The sequence below is a fragment of the Tachyglossus aculeatus genome, chromosome 15, assembly GCF_015852505.1.
Source record: "Tachyglossus aculeatus isolate mTacAcu1 chromosome 15, mTacAcu1.pri, whole genome shotgun sequence".
In the NCBI taxonomy this organism is placed as follows: Eukaryota; Metazoa; Chordata; class Mammalia; order Monotremata; family Tachyglossidae; genus Tachyglossus; species Tachyglossus aculeatus.
The window spans coordinates 24,065,980-24,084,868 of NC_052080.1; the positions used below are offsets into that span (position 1 = coordinate 24,065,980).

General features: G+C 50.6%; 1 protein-coding gene across 1 annotated transcript; it reads right to left on the bottom strand.

Moving 5' to 3' along the window:
* Positions 1–6,128: 6,128 nt before the first annotated feature.
* CACNG1 (calcium voltage-gated channel auxiliary subunit gamma 1) lies at positions 6,129–17,929 on the bottom strand. The gene is made up of 4 exons (XM_038757404.1): positions 17,629–17,929; positions 9,671–9,745; positions 8,661–8,798; positions 6,129–7,051 (listed from the first exon to the last, which is right to left on the bottom strand). Exons 1-4 carry the CDS (start codon positions 17,861–17,863, stop codon positions 6,825–6,827), a joined length of 675 nt encoding a protein of 224 aa, XP_038613332.1. The 5' UTR covers positions 17,864–17,929; the 3' UTR covers positions 6,129–6,824.
* Between the last annotated feature and the right edge of the window lie 960 nt (positions 17,930–18,889).

Consider the following 18,889-nt stretch of genomic DNA (forward strand, 5'->3'; position numbering starts at 1 on the left):
TTTATTGGAAAGAACATTGGTTTGAGGAGCAGAATGCACTCATATGGTAAAACAGCAATATTCTGGTAGTACAGCTTACCATACATGTGAGTTAGAGCTTGGCCCGAAATCGACCCAAGTGGTCAGATCTCCTCTAACATTGTCTAAGTGTAAAAAACAAAACAGCTTCTGAATGGAGGGTGGAGAGAAAGTACCCATTTCGTAGAATTTCAAGAAGCCTATGTTTTCATATATGTGACAACCGTAACATTGGTAAGAAAGGAGTTCTCCATCTGGTAACCTCCAGGAATGTCATCTGCCCTAGGGAGCTGGACAGAGAAAAATCAAAGTGCCCTGATACTCTGCTCTTTTTTTGTAGTCCCTTTCAGGTGGTCAGTTGGAAATGAATGGACAGCTAATGGATGGTCAAAACTGAAGGTAATAGCAGTCATGCAGTCTCTCTCGCTGTCAAGCTGGTTCCTTCCCCTGCAGGGACATAGGGAACGGAAAATTTAAATGCTCCTATGAAATGAACCGAGAATGTGCATTTCTAAGTATTTCATGTTGTATTGGTGATGTCATTCTGACTGTTTGACAGCTTCACTTGGGTGAGGTCACAGAAGCTGCCACCTTTAGCACACCTCCGTTCTATCACCCGACCCGTCTTTCACAGCACCAGAAAGCAATTAAAAAGAAATTTCCTTCATATGAAGCAGCACTTGATTTGCAGTCCACAGAAGGAGGTAATTAAATTGAATAGAAGCTGCAGCTTCCAAATTATCTGTGGTATTATCCTCTGCTTAGCAAGCTCATTAAAATTGATTTAAACCATTGTTTCAGGAAGTGGTGTTACCAATCACTGAGAATGAGCAAAGCATGGCTAGACAATAGCTTTCTCTTCCGAAAGTGCCAGGTGGTTGGTAGCTCTCATGGGTGAAAGTAATAGCAAATGGATAAGGAGGTCTCACAGAGTAAAAATGCCAAGGCCAGTTGGCATCCTCACTGGCATCCTCTCACAGGTGGAAGACCTCACCTTACTGGGAAATAAGGATGTCAGTAGGACTCCCTGCTCCAGACAGGGGGAAATCTATTATACTGTCTAGATTTGAAGGACCGTTGAAATCTCTATTGGCTGGGCAAGGTATTAAATCATAATACTGCAAGAATAACAAGTATTTGTTAAGTGTGTATTGTGATAATGGTGGTGTTTGTTAAGCCCTTATCAAGCACTGGGGAATATATAGTACAAGTAGATCCAATTCAGTACCTATCCCACGTGGGGCTCACAGTTTAAGGAGGAGGAAGCACAGGTATCTTATCCCCATTTTTACAGATGAGGAAACTGAGGCACAGAGCAGTTAAGTGATTTGTCCAGGGTTGCACAGTAGTCATGTGGCAGAGCCAGGATTAGAATCCAGGTCTCCTGACTCCCAGGCTTGTGGTCTTTCCACCCCCTTGCTAGAAATTTAAAGGAGTTTCTACAGTCCCCTCCTTTTTGCCCAGGAGGCATTGGTTCGGGTCTCAATTGAAATCTAAGGTGAAGAGCCCAGTAATGATCCTGCTATTGGATGTTGTGAAATTAAGTTTATCATAGAACTTGACCAACTCTGATTTGGAACTAGAACAGACAAAAAGGTTTCGTTTGAGTTTATTTGAGTGAAGCTAGGCACCTCATCTGGCGTCCATGAGAAGAAAGTGAGCCATGCTAATTGAAGCCTTTAAATTGATAGACAGGTTTATTTCTTCATAGTCATTTTGGAGCATTAAGAAAATAATAATAATAATAATAATAATAAAGATGGCATTTGTTAGCCCTTACTATGTGCAAAGCACTGTTCTAAGCGCTGGGGGGATACAAGGTGATCAGGTTGTCCCACGTGGGGCTCACAGTCTTAATCCCCATTTTACAGATGATGTAACTGAGGCTTAGAGAAGTTAAGTGACTTGTCCAAGGTCACACAGCAGACATGTGGTGGAGCCGGGATTCGAACCCATGACCTCTGACTCCAAAGCCTGTGCTGTTTCCAGTGAGTCACGCTGCTTCTCTGATCAACCCCTCTAGGGACAGTGTGGAGGGTTTCGCCCATATTGAGTCCATAATAGTGGTGGAGAGTTAGCTTGTCCCCAAAGCAAAAGTAGGTGTTCTCATTTCAAAAGAGTAGAGGGTTTGGTGGAAGATTGGACAGCAACTGTGTGAGTTGCCTAATTCTAAACACCAATAGACCCAGAGCTTTGCCTCAGGTCTCATCTGAGCCCCCGGCTCATTTAACAGTCAAAATACTCCCCTCTTCTCACCCTAACCCGCCCCGGCTTGCTCGAAGCTCAGAGGACATCAACCATGCCCTCTCTGGGCCTTGGATTCCATCTCTTGAGGTATTTTCATTTCAAACCTTTGGGAGTGATTGGCAGTACAGAACAGTCATTAATAACCGTTAGATGCAATGCTTCCTAATCCACAACAGCCAACCTGATCTGTTGGGCCCAATTTGGGTGCAGTCCAGGGCCTGCAGAACAATCAACTACTCTAGGGTAAAAATGGCAGAGGGGTTGAGATTTTGTGTATTAGCAGAGATGGACAGTCCCCGTCCCCCACCCACCCAACTAGCAGGGAGGGCCAGCAGGGTACCAGGGACTTGGTTATAGTGGCATTTTCAAAAGTGTCCACTGATAAAGAGGAGCATGTACTCAGAGCAGAGAAGAGAGAGGCTACACCTGACAGTGCCTGTTTAATTGAACAGGAACTAACCCAGATCCTCTCTTTATCGTCCTTCCTAGGGCCCCCAAATATCCCAGAATCCCAGAAAACTCCCATTTCTCCCAGCCTCCTACCACAATTGGTGACATGTCTCCGGGGCTTGATCCTTTAGGCTTTGTTGAGCTTAATCTTGTGCCGTCTCCTAGTTTTAGAAACACTCATCACCTCTTCTTAATAACTACAGGCAATTCATCTTTTCTTTCCATCTCCAATTCACCCCTCAGTAAGTTTCGCTATGACAGTAAATAGACTGCATTTCTCTGCTCTGCTTCCTTTCAATTTTCTCATTTCTTCGGTATTAGAGGATTTTATTCTAATCTTTCAACTGACTGTCTCACTGACCTTTCCAGATAAACCGGGACCCCTTTTCCTGTTAAGGATATGGAAGTCGGGAGTTTTTCCTTGATCTCCGGATGGGAGCGGCCACTCCCCCAGGACCCTCTGTGTGCAGCTGTAGCTTGGTTTGATTTGAGACTGACAGCGATGTAGGTTTAGGAAAGGACTGTATGTGTAACCATGTTCCTTGAGAATTGTAAGGTCTCCCCAGGCTAAACAGAGCATTGGAGCAAAATCTGGACTTAAACTATAGCGATGCAGCCTGGAATTCTCCAGTTTATTTCCAGGGTCAGCTGGGAAGCAGCATGGCCTAGGGGAAAGAGCACGGACCTGGAGTCAAAGGACTTGGGTGCTAATCCCGGCTCCACCATTTGTCCGCTGTGTGACCTTGGGCAAATCACTTCACTTCTCTGTGCCGCAGTTACCTCATCTGTAAAATGGAGATGAAGACTGTGAGCCCATTTGGGACACGAACGCCGTCTATCCTGATTAGCTTGTTTCCACCCCAGTGCTTAGTACAGTGCTTGGCACATAGTAGGAGCTTAACAAGTACCATAAAAAAGGGGGTCAGGGCAGGCTCACTCCAAAATCATTCAAAGCACCAAGGGGCCAGTTCTGGTCCGAGCTCAGTTGCATATTCAGCTGGGAGAGTGGAAAGAATATTTTTGAAAGCATCGTTTAAATTGTTTTCCTCTGCGCGCCACGGCTCTTCCTGAAAATTATCTTAATTAGCTTTTCTCTAGAATGAATTAGCAATTCCCAGTGACAGGACAATTTTATGGTCTTTGTGTCTGGAACTACTGCTTAGGAATGAAGTCTTGCAGTAGCAATAGGCGAGTTGAACACCGACAGCGTTGAGAGGCAGGTTTCTCTGTCCTGGTACCTTATTCATATTTTGACAAGGGAAAACAAGTGACACGGGGGCGGATGAGCTTGATAAGAAAAATATTCCAACAGAAAATGATTCAAAAACATTGATTTAAAGTCACTGCTGGGGAAAAAACCAGCACACATAACATCTACGCTGCTGTTGTAGGCTTTCAGGAAAGAATCTGTCACAGCTCTTTCTGGTATTAAAAGCCACAAACTCCTTCGTTTGTCAGGAGAGGCAAACCAGTTCACAGAGTGTGAGGCCCCGGACTTCACAACTCAAGGCCACCTCCCTGATTCTTTCTCTGATTAAACTAACCAGTTCTAAAAATCTACTGGCACAGGCAATGAACTAATATCCTCTCCCCACCCCCAGGTAATTACTACATCTGCTTTTTCACATGTAGGGGCTGTTTAGATGTGTGCACTTTATGAGCCATACTGAGTCTTCAACATTGTCACCTGCTGCTTGGTACAGTGATGGGCACCCATGTGGATCTCAGTAAGTACTCCTTGCCCAGCAAACTTTCGCCCTCACGACAGCTGTGGATGACTTAGTGGCTACTGCGACAGGGCTGGCTGGGGGGCGGGGGGGGCTGACCTAGAAGGGAGCATCAGAGTTGGGAGTTAGAACTCAGATGTCAGGACATGCAGTTTCGTGTATTAATCGTGGGCCTTAAAATGAAGCCTGTTGATACCTGTATTTGCATATTCAGAGCATAAAAAGCCAGCACACAGACCTTTCTACGTCGTTGAGGGGAAAGCAGGTTGGGTTGTTGATTTCTACGGCTAAGTAAGTCCCAGCCCCTGGCTCCTAAGGGTCACTCAGACAGAGCAAGACCGGTATTTCCAGCATAAGAAACAGGACCTGCTGTATCCCAAGAGTTTGGGGAAAAAGGAAACCAAATCCTGATCCTTCCCAACTGCCTTTGGACTTTTTGGACTGTGTGCTCTTTAATTTAAATGGGAGTCTACTGGGCCGTGTTATGCATTACTGCACCTCGTGTGATGCTTCTGTTGCATCAGAAAATACTGGTGTGAATTCTTGTTTTCAAAGTCTTCTGAGGGCAGTACCCCCAACGATTAAACTGTGCTTCATTTTAAGCCCACTCCCCTCTGATCCCTCAACTTGGCATTTCCCTGTGCTTGTAATTTGTTTTTCCAGGAATGCTGGCGTGTTACCATTGCAGCTTGTGCTGAAAGCACAGCTAATGCTTAATCCTTTTTTTAGGGAGAAAAAAAAAAACTAACTCAAGGATATTTAATTTTAGAAAAGCGTACTATGTAAAAATGACGACCTTAAGGAAGAGGTGACAGGAGAAGCTAAAAGGAAAAAGTAACCTACTAGGAGCCTGAAGGTGGTTATTTATTTATTTTTTTCATCTTAGAGGCCTAAGGTTAAATGTATACCACAGATCTAAAAAAAATCCAGGCAGTTATACTGAAATCTTGTGTGGTTAACCAGTGGGAGCAGGGGGATTATCCTTTAATAAATGAGAAGTTGACCTGAAAATTGTACTGACCACACAGAATGATGAAATCGATGTTAATAAATCACCAGGACCCGATGTCAACCAAGAAAGAGTTCTGAAAGAACTAAGTGATGGGACTCCTGGCCAGAGCATATACCCTCTTGCTGCAAATCACATCTAAACCTGAGGACTAGAGGAAGTGTTCTAGAGGTGATCCTGGGAATTAGTTATTCAGTGCCTTGAAGGTCAGTGCACACCTGGAAAAACAACACCTTTAAGGGAAAGACAGTATGGGAAATTGATGTCTTACCAGTGTCCTGGAGTTCTTTGAACTCTGTATGGGCATGTGGCCAGAGTACCACCGGTGGACAGAATACAGATTTTTCCACACACTGAACAAATACTGTTTGACGCACTCAGTTTTCATCTAACACGGGCATTGCATGCCTGTTGAACCAAATGTTAAGGGAAACAACAGAGCACCCACCTTGACCAACGGTACAGGCACGTGCACAACCCAGATGGCCACTAACTAGGGCCCCATCCTCCCAACCTACCCATCTCATTTTTAACCCTCCTCCCTACCCAGTTGCAGGTGCCCGACCCTGAGTGGGCTCCAGCAATTGAAGTGGTTTTCGGCGAGACGCACGGAAAGGATGCCTTCTCCTCAGAGCTTTTATTTCACGCAACACTTGATTTCACCCAGTGAGAAATGCTCCTTAGGAACTGTAGTGCACTGGGCCAGAGAAGGACTCTCGGCTTAGAAAATCACAAAAGCAGCACTGCCTGTTTTGCTCAGCACTGGGGAGAAGAGGGCCGAGGACCTTTTACACAATCCCATCTGTAATCATCTCCAGACTGCTGTCCTACCACTCATTCACACCCGCGACACTAGTGTGACACGGTCATGGGGGAGAAAGCAAAACGGGGACAGGGACTTGTTTACAAATGACAGCCTAAAGCAAAGCTGCCTGAAATCATTTCTGGGAAGGACAGTTTGAAGCCCCAGGGGCAGCGGGAGACAGACAGGCTGGTGGCATCTTAAACCCCAGTCTGAAAACTGTATCCTTGAGGGACAGAAAAGCATCCCTTGAGGATACTCGCCTTTGACCTTACTGACTGACACTGGATCACAACTCAGCAGTGCGCCATCCTCCCCTTCACTGAAGGAAGAAAGCCTCGGATAAAGGGTCATCTTAAAGGAGAAGGGAAGGCTGGGACTGAAAAAGGAGGGAGAGGAGGTGGCGGCGGCCCTGCCGGTGACCCCCACGGACGGGGAAGGACAGCACCCGGCCACCATGCAAATCTCCCACCCAGGCGAGCGGCTCTGGCCGGGTGGACGTCGCCGGTCGGTTTCCAAGGTAAAAGTCTGAGGGGCCCCAGAGCGGGCAGGCACAGAGCGGGAAACCCTGTCAGTGCTCCGGGTCTGCATCCATACAGGTTTCCCAGGGGTTCCGGGGCAGGCGGGGCAGGGAGATGAGGAGCAGGGCGATGCCAAAGATGAAGAGCAGGACGAAGGCGGCGCAGGCACAGGCGAAGGACCAGGAGTAATAGTACTCAATCCAGACCGTTTCCTCACTGTCGATCATCCGCTTGACCGACTGGCGCATCACCTCCACGGAGATGATGATGCAGAGGCCTGCGAGGAGAAAGCAGCCATCAACCCCCATCCCGGGTGGGCCTCTCCCCCCGACCCGCCATCAGACAGCAAGCAGAAGCAGCACGGCCTAGTGGAAAGAGCTTGGACCGAGTGGGTCAGGGGACTTGGGTTCTTATCTTGATTCTGCCAATTGCTTGCTGTGTGTCCTCGGGCAAGTCACTTCACTTCCCTGTGCCTCAGTTTCCTCCACTGTAAAATGGGGATTAAATACCTGCTCTCCTTCCTACTTAAAATGTGAGCCCCATGCGGGACAAGGACTGTGTCCAATCTGATTAACTTGTATCCACCCCAGCGTTTAGAACAGTGCTTGACGACACTTAACAGATATCGCAATAATAATAATAGTAACAATAATTGGGAATTTCCCCAGGAGCCCTAGGGCTTGTCTTTGAATCCAAAGGACGGTAGGAAGCTGGCGATCCAAACGGATTGAGACTGGATACGTCTACATGGTGGCGGGAGGAGAGGTTATCTGAAATGTGATGCTGTTGTTGTGAGCCAACCGGGATTCATCAAGCCTGTCCATTCGGCTAAATCTGCACTGCTACAACAGGCTCCATGGGACACTAGTCAGACTGGCATCTGACTGGGAAGGTTTTGGAAGATGACCACAGAAATATGACCCAGGGAACCTTGGGGGAGGAGGTTGCCAGAGGGCTGGTGTGTAACATGGCCTGCTTGGGCTGACCGACTCCACCCCCAAGAAGTGGTAATAATAGCTTTTACTAAGTGCACACTGAGCGACAAGGACTGTACAGAGCACAAGAAGAGAATATACAGGTGGGAATTAGACATGGCCCCTCGCTCCAATGCCGCCGCTCCACAAAGTGCTACCGGGCTTGCACTCTCCCCAACCCGTCTGCTCGCACACTTTGTGGGGAGTGCCAGGATGGAGATGGAGGGGTCAGGAATCCCCGGGGCAGGCACAGGAGCTTCTACACCGGCCAACACCCTTGCTGGGTTAATATTGGGACTAGAAAAAATGCAGTCTCTGCCCTTGAGGAACTTCCAAGGTGAAGTACTAGTAATAGTATTTATTAGGTGCTTATTGGGTGCAGAGCCCTGTACTAAGTGCTGGGAAAGAGTACCCAGGTGGGAATTAGACATGACACTGTCTCTCAAGGGACTCGCTTTTCCACGAAGCTGCAAAAAAAACCCCTCCAGTGCTCCTCAGCTTGGTCCCTCATGGGGAGCGACTCTCTTCCAGCCTTGGCCAGGAGTGCCTTTTGTTCTCAGGAGGCAGAGTGCTTCTGTGGGCAACCTCAAGAGCACTGACCAGATTACTCTTGCCATCCTGAGTACCCCCCAAAGATGCTGACAGAATTATGATATTTGTTAAGTGCTCACTAGGTGCCAGGCACTGTACTAAGCGCTGCAAGGCACCCAGAGAAACCCAGGAAATTGAGTGGAACCTCTCCAACCTCAGGTGCCTTCCTAAAGTCTATGGAATATGGTCTCGGGTGGAGTCCCCAGAATCCATTCATCAAAACTCGCCATATTCCAGCTCTTCCAACTGAGTCAGGGCCCTGCTAACTAATACAGGAAGCTGCCCTCACTCTCCTCTGAGGGCACAGAAGCTCCATCCTACCTGCAAAGATATAGAACATGGCAGCTGGCTTCAGGAGGTAATCCTTCTTCTTCCGGAAGGACAGGAGTGTGATGATGGTTCCCATGATCATAAAGAAAATGCTGAAGATGGCGATGGCGGCCGCTGAGATGCTGTATTCTATCAAGGCAAGGGAGCAAGAGGAGTCAACACATGCCTCACCCCAGCAGACACCCAATTCAATCCTGTACGGCTCCATGGGACCTGGGAAGGTAGCACATGCCCTTCAAACTGGCATCCCTTCTAGCCTGCAGGCCTAGGCTCCAGGCGGGTTGGAGAGGAGGAGGAGGAGGTAGAAGAAAAGGAGTGCTTCTGTGGGCAACCTCAAGAGCGCTGACCAGATTACTCTTGCCATCCTGAGTCCCCCACAAAGATGCTGACAGAATTATGATATTTGTTAAGTGCTCACTAGGTGCCAGGCACTGTACTGAGTGCTGCAAGGCACCCAGAGAAACCCAGGAAATTGAGTGGAACCTCTCCAACCTCAGGTACCTTCCTAAAGTCTATGGAATATGAAGAAGTGTACTTAACACTTAGTACAGTGTTAAGCGCTTAGTACAGTGCTCTGCACACAGTAAGCGCTCAATAAATATGACTGATGATGAAGAAAAGGAAGACGAAAAAGCCAAGACCAGGCGGAATCCAGTTGGTTCCCCAACTTCCAAGCAGGCAACATCCAACCAGTCGAGTCAGGAAAAGAAGTGGGGTTTGCTAAGTGCCTTAGGGGGTTTTTTTGCTTTGTTTTAGGGGAGTGGGGGTGTGTAAATAAGTGCGCACATGCACATGTCTAGGGCTTACTGGCAACAGATAGCAGTGGATTTAACCCATCAAATATCCCACCCCACGAAGGGTGGGTTTGGTGTGATGAGAAGGAGCTGGGAAGACAGATCCTGACATAGCGGATTGGCCTGCTACTGGCTGGCAGCAGAGGTCAGGTAGGTGATGGCCAGCTCTCCCCTGCGCGGGTCCTGCTTCCAACAGAATCCACTCACCTTTCTGGGTTGTCACCTCGAAGATTTCCGAGCTCTCTCCGGGGTTGAAATGTCTAAAGTACGAACAGTTGCGCTCTGCAAGGAGGGAAAGAAAACATCAAGTGTGCAGGTCAGCGGAAGGGAATTGGGGGCCCTGTGATGGGAAATAGGATTGGTATATCAGCTGTGAGCTGGGTCACTGGAGATTATTGTTATCATTATTATTACCATTATTGTTATCCTGGTATTTGTTGAGCACTTGCTATGTGCCAAGCACTGTACAGAGCACTGGGGTTGACATAAGTTGGACAGAGTCCCTGTCCTACAGGAGGTTCCCAGCCTACGTATGAGGGGGACATTGAATCCCCATTTTACAGATAAGGAAACCAAAGCACCACGAAGTTAAGTGACTTGTCCAAGGTCACACAGCAGAGCCAAGATTACTTATAAAGGCATTGATGAGGACACTCAGAAAGGGGCAGCCCCCACCCCCCAGTTCAGTTAGCGTTCAACAAAATTCCATTAAAAAAATAAAAGAAAAGATGTATCATAGCAGCCAGGCAACTTGACCCTGCCCATTCATGGTGTAAGATGAAAAACATCCCTCGTTAAATTGGGATAATAAGTCACTAAATGAATGGTATTTACTGAGCAATTGAGGTGTGCAGAGTACTGTTTTAAGTGTTAGGAGGGTGATGAAACTGAGGCCCTACAAGCATGTCGAAGCTACGAGAGTGGATGAAATGTCACCGTTTTCTCGCCTTTGCCATCATTCGCATGCCAGCCCCAAATGGGAACGTCTCCTATTTGCTGGTTCGTTAGGCACCATTTCCCTGGAGCCACACATATGAAGTGCCACTCAATTTGGTCATGCATTGCTCTCTGTTACTGGATAAAGGAGCCAGCTTCTGTCCCTTTCAGTTGTCACTGAGGATTGCCTGAAAATAAATGGTAAAATCCAAATGGATTTCACGATCAACCAGTTTCCCTAACGGCCCAAGAGAGAACCACTTTCTCAAAGGCTTTGGGGGTGCCCCTCTGACCCAACGCTCCCTGCCAGGCCGGCTTCTCCTCTCATAATCCTCAGCTCCTTAGTGCAGCCCAGTCAGGGGAAGATCCATCACTGGGGTGGTGAGTTTGTGATCAATCGATCGCCCGGTGAGCACAGGGCCAGGAGGAGAAACCAAACGACCCCTCCAGTTCCCCATTTGAATTCCTGCTCTATTTGGCCACGAACAACGTGAAAAAGTGATACTGAGCCCCCTGGATTGGGGTGAAATTCCCTTTCTGGGAATCTGCCAGACCATGGCGATTGCTGAGAGTAGGTTTGTCAGTGGGATAGGGTGGGCTGGCCAGGGCTTGTGAAAAGGCGGAGAAAGCAGGGGAGGGACCTGTGTAAGGCGGAGAGGTGGGGTGAGCCCCGCTTTCCAGTTAATTACAACCTCGCCGCTCGCTCTGCTGCTGCGTCCAGCTGGGGCAGGTGTGGCGACGCTCCCACCAGGCCTTCCCGCTCTAAGGGACCCACGGGCCGGGCTGTTGAGGTTGCAGTGGGGGAGTGATGGCGTGAAGCTGAGTGCGAAGGGCAGAGCTGGGCTTTTGGGGCTCATCCCTAACAGCCTAGCCTCTTTGCCCTGCAGGCCATTGAATCTGGCCCCATGCTCTCTGGTTAGAGAAGGGAAATAACACATCTTCTCATTCACTGGTCACTCACTGAGTGTCTGCTCCGTGAGCAGAGCACTGTTCCGGGGGTTGGTGTGGTTTCAGAGCCCTTAAGCACACATTCATTCACGTACTCTTCTAAATAAGCACTTATGTATTCATTCTTACATCCTTCTCATATACCCCTTGAGGGCAAGGGCCATGTCTTCTACCTCTACTCTACTCTTTCAAGCTTTAGTACCGTGCTTTCTTACCACCAATAATCAGTGGTATTTAATGAGAGCTTATTCTATGCAGAGCACTATACTAAATGCTCCGATGGGTAATACACAGGTGAAGTTCCGTAGAAGTAAGACATGGCATGAAAGCCAAAATATTCACAGAGGTACAGAGGAAATTATTGATATTAAAGACATGACAGCTTCCCCCACCCTAATTACCCCCAACTTCTGCCTTCATTTGGAGCAAAGCCAAAGCCAAAGGTACAACAATCATCTTGGAATAGGGTAATCAGACCTGGTCAGCCTCCAAGAAGGAGATTTCAAGGCCTTTCTTTCTCATTTGAGAAGGCACAGAGTGGCCCGATAATCAGAAGACTGATCCAGTGGTCCAGAGTCAGAGGGCCTGGGTCCTAGTGCCAGCTCTGGGAGCTTAGGCATGTCAGTGCACCTCCCTGAGTCTGTTTCCTCATCTCTAAACTCGTTCTGGGCAGGGAACCCGTCTGCTATTTCTGTTGTATCGTCCTCTCCCAAACATTTCTCTCACTGCTCTGCACATAGTAAGAGCTCAATAAATATCATTCATAGATTGATCTGCAAAATGGAAATAATAACATCAGCTTCTCGCTACCATTCTGGCCCAGTGAGAGAAGTAGTGGAAGAATACTTTAGAAAAGTCAGTGCTTTACAGAACCTTACTTTATGGACACTGCCCTTGTACATGGCCGATTCTTCCGGCACTGCATTCTGCTGTATCCAGACAGACTCACTTTGTCTAATAATCTTCCCTTAAGGGCATTTAACTTCCAACCTCTTTGAGCCTTTTCTCCCATAGGAATGGTACCTCCCTTGCTGCCTGACTCATTTAATGGGCAAGCATGGAACTGAGGGGCGGAGGGGAGGGATGGTCTGGAGACCTCACACCTACTGGTCTGCTGTGTGACCTTGGATAATAATAATTGTGTCATTTGTTAAGCGCTATGTGCCAGGCACTGTACTAAGTGCTGGGATAGATCCAAGCAAATTGGGCTGGACACAGTCCATGCCCCGCATGGGGTTCACAGTCTCCATCCCCATTTTACAGATGAGGTAATTGTGGCTCAGGGAAGTGAAGCAGCGTGGCTCAGTGGCAAGAGCCCGGGTTTGGGAGTCAGAGGTCCTGGGTTCTAAACCCGGCTCTGCCACTTGTCTGCTGGGTGACCTTGGACAAGCCAATTAACTTCTCTGTGCCTCAGTTCTGTCATCTGTAAAATGGGGATTAAGACTGTGAGCCCCATGTGGGACAACCTGATTACCTTGTATCTACCCGAGCGCTTAGTACAGTGCTTGACATGTAGTAAGCGCTTAACAAATACCATCATTATTATTATTAAGTGACGTGACTTGCCCAAGGCTACCCAGCCCACAAGTGCTGGAGCCAGAATTAGAACCCATGACCTTCTGACTCCCAGGCTCCTGCTCTTATCCACTAGCCAGGCTACTTCCTCTAAGGCTTACCTTCTCTGGGTAAGTCTTAACTTCTTTGTGCCTCAGTTTCCTCAACTGCCAAATGGGAACAAGCTACCTGCCTACCTTCCTCTTAGACTCTGAGCCCCTGCGTGGGAGAAGAACTGACTATTTTGTATTTACTCCAGTGCTTTGGCACCTAATTCTTACCACTCATCGGGCCCCAGGCTTTTGGAGAGAAGATCAGGAATTCAAATGCAGCAGAAAAGGGAAGGGTCCAGAGGGGTCATGCTGCTAAATAGGGGCCTGTTTGGCACTTGCCCTTCCCCGGGAGATTTGGGGTGGGTGGCGTGGTCTGCAGGGGAGGTGATTTGTTGACGGGGCACATTTTGTCGGCCGCCCGGGAGATGGGCATCTTCACTATGTGACACCCGCCCACACAGGCACATGTCGACGTCCGTCAAGACCTCTAACATGACCGGGCCTCTCTGAGACAGCTGCATGTTTACGAGGGAAACAGCTTCCTGAACCAGTTGGGGAGGGCAGGGGGGCGGGGGACAGGGCCCGGGCCAGGCTTCCACAAGGCAGGGGAAAAACACAAACGTTGGGACATGGACTTGGGTTAATCCCGGCCCTGCCGCTTGTCTGCTGTGTGGCCTTGGGCAAGTCACTCCACTTCTCTGGTCGCTTCTCAGTGGCCTCAACTGTAAAATTACTCTATTTATTTATTTATTTTACTTGTACATATCTATTCTATTTTATTTTGTTAGTATGTTTGGTTTTGTCTCCCCCTTTTAGACTGTGAGCCCACTGTTGGGTAGGGACTGTCTCTATATGTTGCCAATTTGTACTTCCCAAGCGCTTAGTACAGTGCTCTGCACACAGTAAGCGTTCAATAAATACGATTGATGATGATGATGATGATAAAATGGGGATTGAGCCTGTGAGCCCCACGTGGGACAAGGGCTGTGTCCAACCCGATTACCTTGCACCGCCCCCCCGGGCTTAGTACAGTTCCTGGCACACGGTAAGCGCTTAGCAAATACCATAATAATCGTTAGCTCCAAAGGGCCCCGGTATGTGGTCCTGAGCTCCGGGAGCAGGAGGGCTTTGGGAAGCTTGCACAGCGAAGGCAAGAGGCGGGGTTCGGGAATACAAATCTTCACCTCTGGCGGGGAGGCTCCATTTTGGGGACCGTGGTGGGGGTAGGTGGGTCCGGGGTTGGACACACCCCTGCCCCCAACATGGGCTGCAGGAATCGGGGAATCTCTGGTCCGACGACCTCAGTAAACTTCTCTCCCAGGCCCAACCCAGGGACAGTTTGGAAGGCTCCTTCCCCCTGCCCCAAGCCCTGGGAATGCGTTCTGCAGAGGGGCTGGCTGGCAGGGGGTCTGAACTGAAGTGTGTTCCAAGCACTGGGGTATAATAATAATAATAATAATGTTGGTATTTGTTAAGCGCTTACTATGTGCACAGCACTGTTCTAAGCACTGGGGGGAATACAAGGAGATGAGGCTCACGTGGGGCTCACAGTCTTAATCCCCACTCTACAGATGAGGGAACTGAGGCCCAGAGAAGTGAAGTGACTTGCCCAAGGTCACCCACCTGACAAGTGGCAGAAGCAGGATTAGAACCCCCAACCTCTGACTCCCAAGCCCGGGCTCTAGTCACCCAGCTGACAAGTGGCAGAAGCAGGATTAGAACGCACAACCTCTGACTCCCAAGCCCGGGCTCTTTCCAGTGAGCCACGCTGCTTCTCTACTGAGCCACGCTGCTAATAGTAATAATGGCATTTATTAAGCGCTTACTATGCGCAACGCACTGTTCTAAGCGTTGGGGAGGTTACAAGGTGGTCCAACGGGGGGCTCACGGTCTTCATCCCCATTTTACAGAGGGGATAATAATCATGGTGGCATTTGTTAAGCGCTTACGATGTACCAAGCACCGTTCTAAGCGCTGGGGTAGAAACAAGGTAATCAGGTTGTCCCACGCGGGGGGGCCCACAGACTTCATCCTCATTCTACAGATGAGGGAACTGAGGCCCAGAGAAGTGAAGTGACTTGCCCAAGGTCACACAGCTGACAAGTGGCGGGGCGGGGATTAGAACCCACGACCTCTGACTCCCAAAACCGGGCTATTTCCACCAAGCCACGTGGCTTCTCAGCGTGAAGCGACTCGCCCAAGGTGACCAGCAAAGCAGGGGTGGGGCGGGCATTACAACCCACGAGAAGCCCCGGGCCCGTGCATCTACCCGTGGTTTAGTGGGAAAAACCAGGGCTCGGGAGTCAGAAGTCATGGGTTCTAATCCCGCCGCTGCCACTTGTCAGCTGTGTGGCTTGGAGCGTCACTTCAATCAATCAATCAATCAATCGTATTTATTGAGCGCTTACTGTGTGCAGGGCACTGTACTAAGCGCTTGGGAAGTACAAGCCGGCAACATATACAGTCCCTACCCAACAGTGGGCTCACAGTCTAAAAGGGGGAGACAGACAACAAAACCAAACATACAAAATAAAATCAATCAATCAATCGTATTTATTGAGCGCTTACTGTGTGCAGAGCACTGCACCAAGCGCTTGGGAAGTCCAAGTTGGCAACATAACTTCACTTCTCTGTGCCTCAGTTCCCCCATCTGTAAAATGGGGACTGAGACTGTGAGCCCCACCTGGGACAACGTGGTTACCTTGTATCTACCCTAGCGCTTAGAACAGTGCTTCTCATAAGAAATAAATGACACTGGTGGATCGGGAAGCTGCGAGCTTAGTGGAAAGGGCCCGGGCTTGGGAAGTCAGAGGACGGGGGTTCTTATCCCGGCCCCGCCACCTGCCTGCTGGATGCCCTTGGGCAAACCACTTAACTTCCCCGGGCCTCACTCACCTCCTCTGTAAAATGGGGATGAAGACCGTGCGCCCCACGAGAGGCAACCCGATTAGTTTGTATCCACCCCGGCGCTCAGAACGGTGCTGGGCACATAGAGAAGCAGCGTGGCTCAGTGGCAAGAGCCCGGGCTTGGGAGCCAGAGGTGGTGGGTTCTAATCCCGCCTCTGCCACTTAGCTGCGTGACTTGGGGCAAGTCACTTCGCTTCTCTGGGCCTCCTCTGGAAAATGGGGATCAAGGCTGGGAGCCCCAAGTGGGACAACCCAGTAACCTCGTATCTATCCCAGCGCTTGGCACAGAAGAAGCAGCGTGGCTCACTGGAAAGAGCCCGGGCTTTGGAGTCAGAGTTCATGGGTTCAAATCCCGGCTCTGCCAATTGTCAGCTGTGTGACTTTGGGCAAGTCACTTAACTTCCCTGTGCCTCAGTTACCTCATCTGTAAAATGGGAGTTAATACTAATAATAATAATGACATTTGTCAAGCGCTTACTATGTGCCAAGCACTGTTCTAAGTGCTAAGACTCTGAGCCCCCCGTGGGACAACCTGATCACCTTGTAACCTCCCCAGCGCTTAGAACAGAGCTTGGCACATAGTAAGCGCTTACTATGTGCCAAGCACTGTTCTAAACGCTGACTGTGAGCCCCACTTGGGACAACCTGATCACCTTGTAACCTCCCCAGAGCTTAGAACAGAGCTTGGCACATAGAAAGCACTTACTATGTGCCAAGCACTGTTCTAAGCGCTAAGACTGTGAGCCCCACGTGAGACAACCTGATCAATCAATCAATCGTATTTATTGAGCGCTTACTTTGTGCAGAGCACTGTAGTAAGCGCTTGGGAAGTACAAGCTGGCAACATATAGAGACAGTCCCTACCCAACAGTGGGCTCACAGTCTAGAAAGTGGGCTCATAGTCTAGAAGTGGGCTCACAGTCTAGAAAGTGGGCTCACAGTCTAGAACCTGATCACCTTGTAACCTCCCCAGCGCTTAGAACAGAGCTTGGCACATAGTAAGCGCTTACTATGTGCCAAGCACTGCTCTAAGCGCTAAGACTGTGAGCCCCACGTGAGACAACCTGATCAATCAATCGTATTTATTAAGCGCTTACTGTGTGCAGAGCACTGTACTAAGCGCTTGGGAAGTACAAGCTGGCAACATATAGGGACAGTCCCTACCCAACAGTGGGCTCACAGTCTAGAAAGTGGGCTCACAGTCTAGAACCTGATCACCTTGTAACCTCCCCAGCGCTTAGAACAGAGCTTGGCACATAGTAAGCGCTTACTATGTGCCGAGCACGGTTCTAAACGCTGACCGTGAGCCCCACGTGGGACAACCTGATCACCTTGTAACCTCCCCAGCGCTTAGAACAGTGCTTGGCACATAGTAAGCGCTTACTATGTGCCAAGCTCTGTTCTAAACGCTGACTGTGAGCCCCACGTGGGACAACCTGATCACCTTGTAACCTCCCCAGCGCTTAGAACAGTGCTTTGCACATAGTAAACGCGTAATAAATGTCATCATCATCATCACAGAGTAAGCGCTTAACAAATGCCATCTTCATCATCATTATTATTATTATAGCGAGCGCTTCAGAAATACCCTCGTTACGTGGATTGAAATCAATCGTATTTATTGAGCGCTGACTGTGTGCAGAGCACTGTACTAAGCGCTTGGGAAGTACAAGTTGGCAACATAGAGAGACGGTCCCTACCCAACAGTGGGCTCCCAAACGGCCATGCCCCAACCCGGAGTGGGGGGGTCCCCGCGTGGTACTTTACCCCCGGGCAGGTCGATGGGTCCGCAGCCCCGGCGGTCGGGGTCGACCACGAAGATCCGCTTGGTGCAGAGGCGCCAGAGGCCGAAGTGGGCCGCCTCGCAGGTGGCGTTGGAGCGGCCCACCTTGGGGCTGAGCACGGCCCAGTGGTCCGTCACCACGGCGGCCAGCATCAGGCACACCCCCACCAGGATGGCCACGAACGTCAGCCGGACTTTCAGGGCCTTGGCCTCGTCCATGGTAAGGGGCCGCGGACCCCCAAGCAGTGGACGCCGGGGGGCAAGCCGCTTCTCTTCCCGGGCCCCGGGGAGCCGGGATGGAGGCACGGAGCCGGCTCCGGTTACAGCGGAGGGGCGGGGGAAGCCCAGGAGCAGACCTCCCCTCCGCCCTCCAGGAGGAGGAGGCAGGCTGAGGGGCTGCCGTGCCCGACGCCCCCCGAGGGCGGGGAGTGGGCCCCCACGGGGGACCCTCCACCCTGCCGACTGAGGAGCCTCAGGAGCGGCCCTCTCCCTCTAATGGCCCGGGGAGTGGGCTCCGACCCCCTCTGCAACTGAGGAGGCTGAGGGGCCGCCATGCCCCACGCCCTCTGAGGGAGGGGAGTGGGCCCGACCCGTCCCTGTCATCCCCGTGACTGAAGAGGCCGAGGGGCCGCCATTCCCGTCGTCCTCCAAGGACGGGGAGTTGGCTTCCAAGGGGGACCCGTCACCCCTGCAACCGAGGAGGCTGAGGGGCTGCCATGCCCGACGCCCTCTGAGGGCAGGGAGTGGGCCCCCACGGGGGACGCTCCACGCTGCCGACTGAGGAGGCTCAGGAGTGGCCGTCTCCCTCTAAGGGCCCGGGGAGTGGGCTCCGACCCCCTCCGCAACTGAGGAGGCTGAGGGGCCGCCATGCCCCACGCCCTCTGAGGGAGGGGAGTGGGCCCGACCCGTCCCTGCCATCCCCGTGACTGAAGAGGCCGAGGGGCCGCCATTCCCGTCGTCCTCCAAGGACGGGGAGTTGGCTTCGAAGGGGGACCCGTCACCCCTGCAACCGAGGAGGCTGAGGGGCTGCCATGCCCGACGCCCTCTGAGGGCAGGGAGTGGGCCCCCACGGGGGACGCTCCACCCTGCCGACTGAGGAGGCTCAGGAGTGGCCGTCTCCCTCTAAGGGCCCGGGAAGTGGGCTCCGACCCACTCTGCAACAGAGGAGGATGAGGGGCCACCATGCCCGACACCTTCTGTGGGCGGGGAGTGGGTCCGACCGGTCCCTGCCATCCCCGCGACTGA

Coding starts and splice junctions, on each gene's coding strand:
- CACNG1 (XM_038757404.1), bottom strand. CDS start 17,863: ATGGACGAGGCCAAGGCCCTGAAAGTCCGGCTGACGTTCGTGGCCATC. Junction 9,746..17,628: donor ACCCATCGACCTGCCCGGGG/GTAAAGTACCAC, acceptor CCCTCCTTGCAG/AGCGCAACTGTTCGTACTTT. Junction 8,799..9,670: donor CGAGGTGACAACCCAGAAAG/GTGAGTGGATTC, acceptor TTGCCTTGATAG/AATACAGCATCTCAGCGGCC.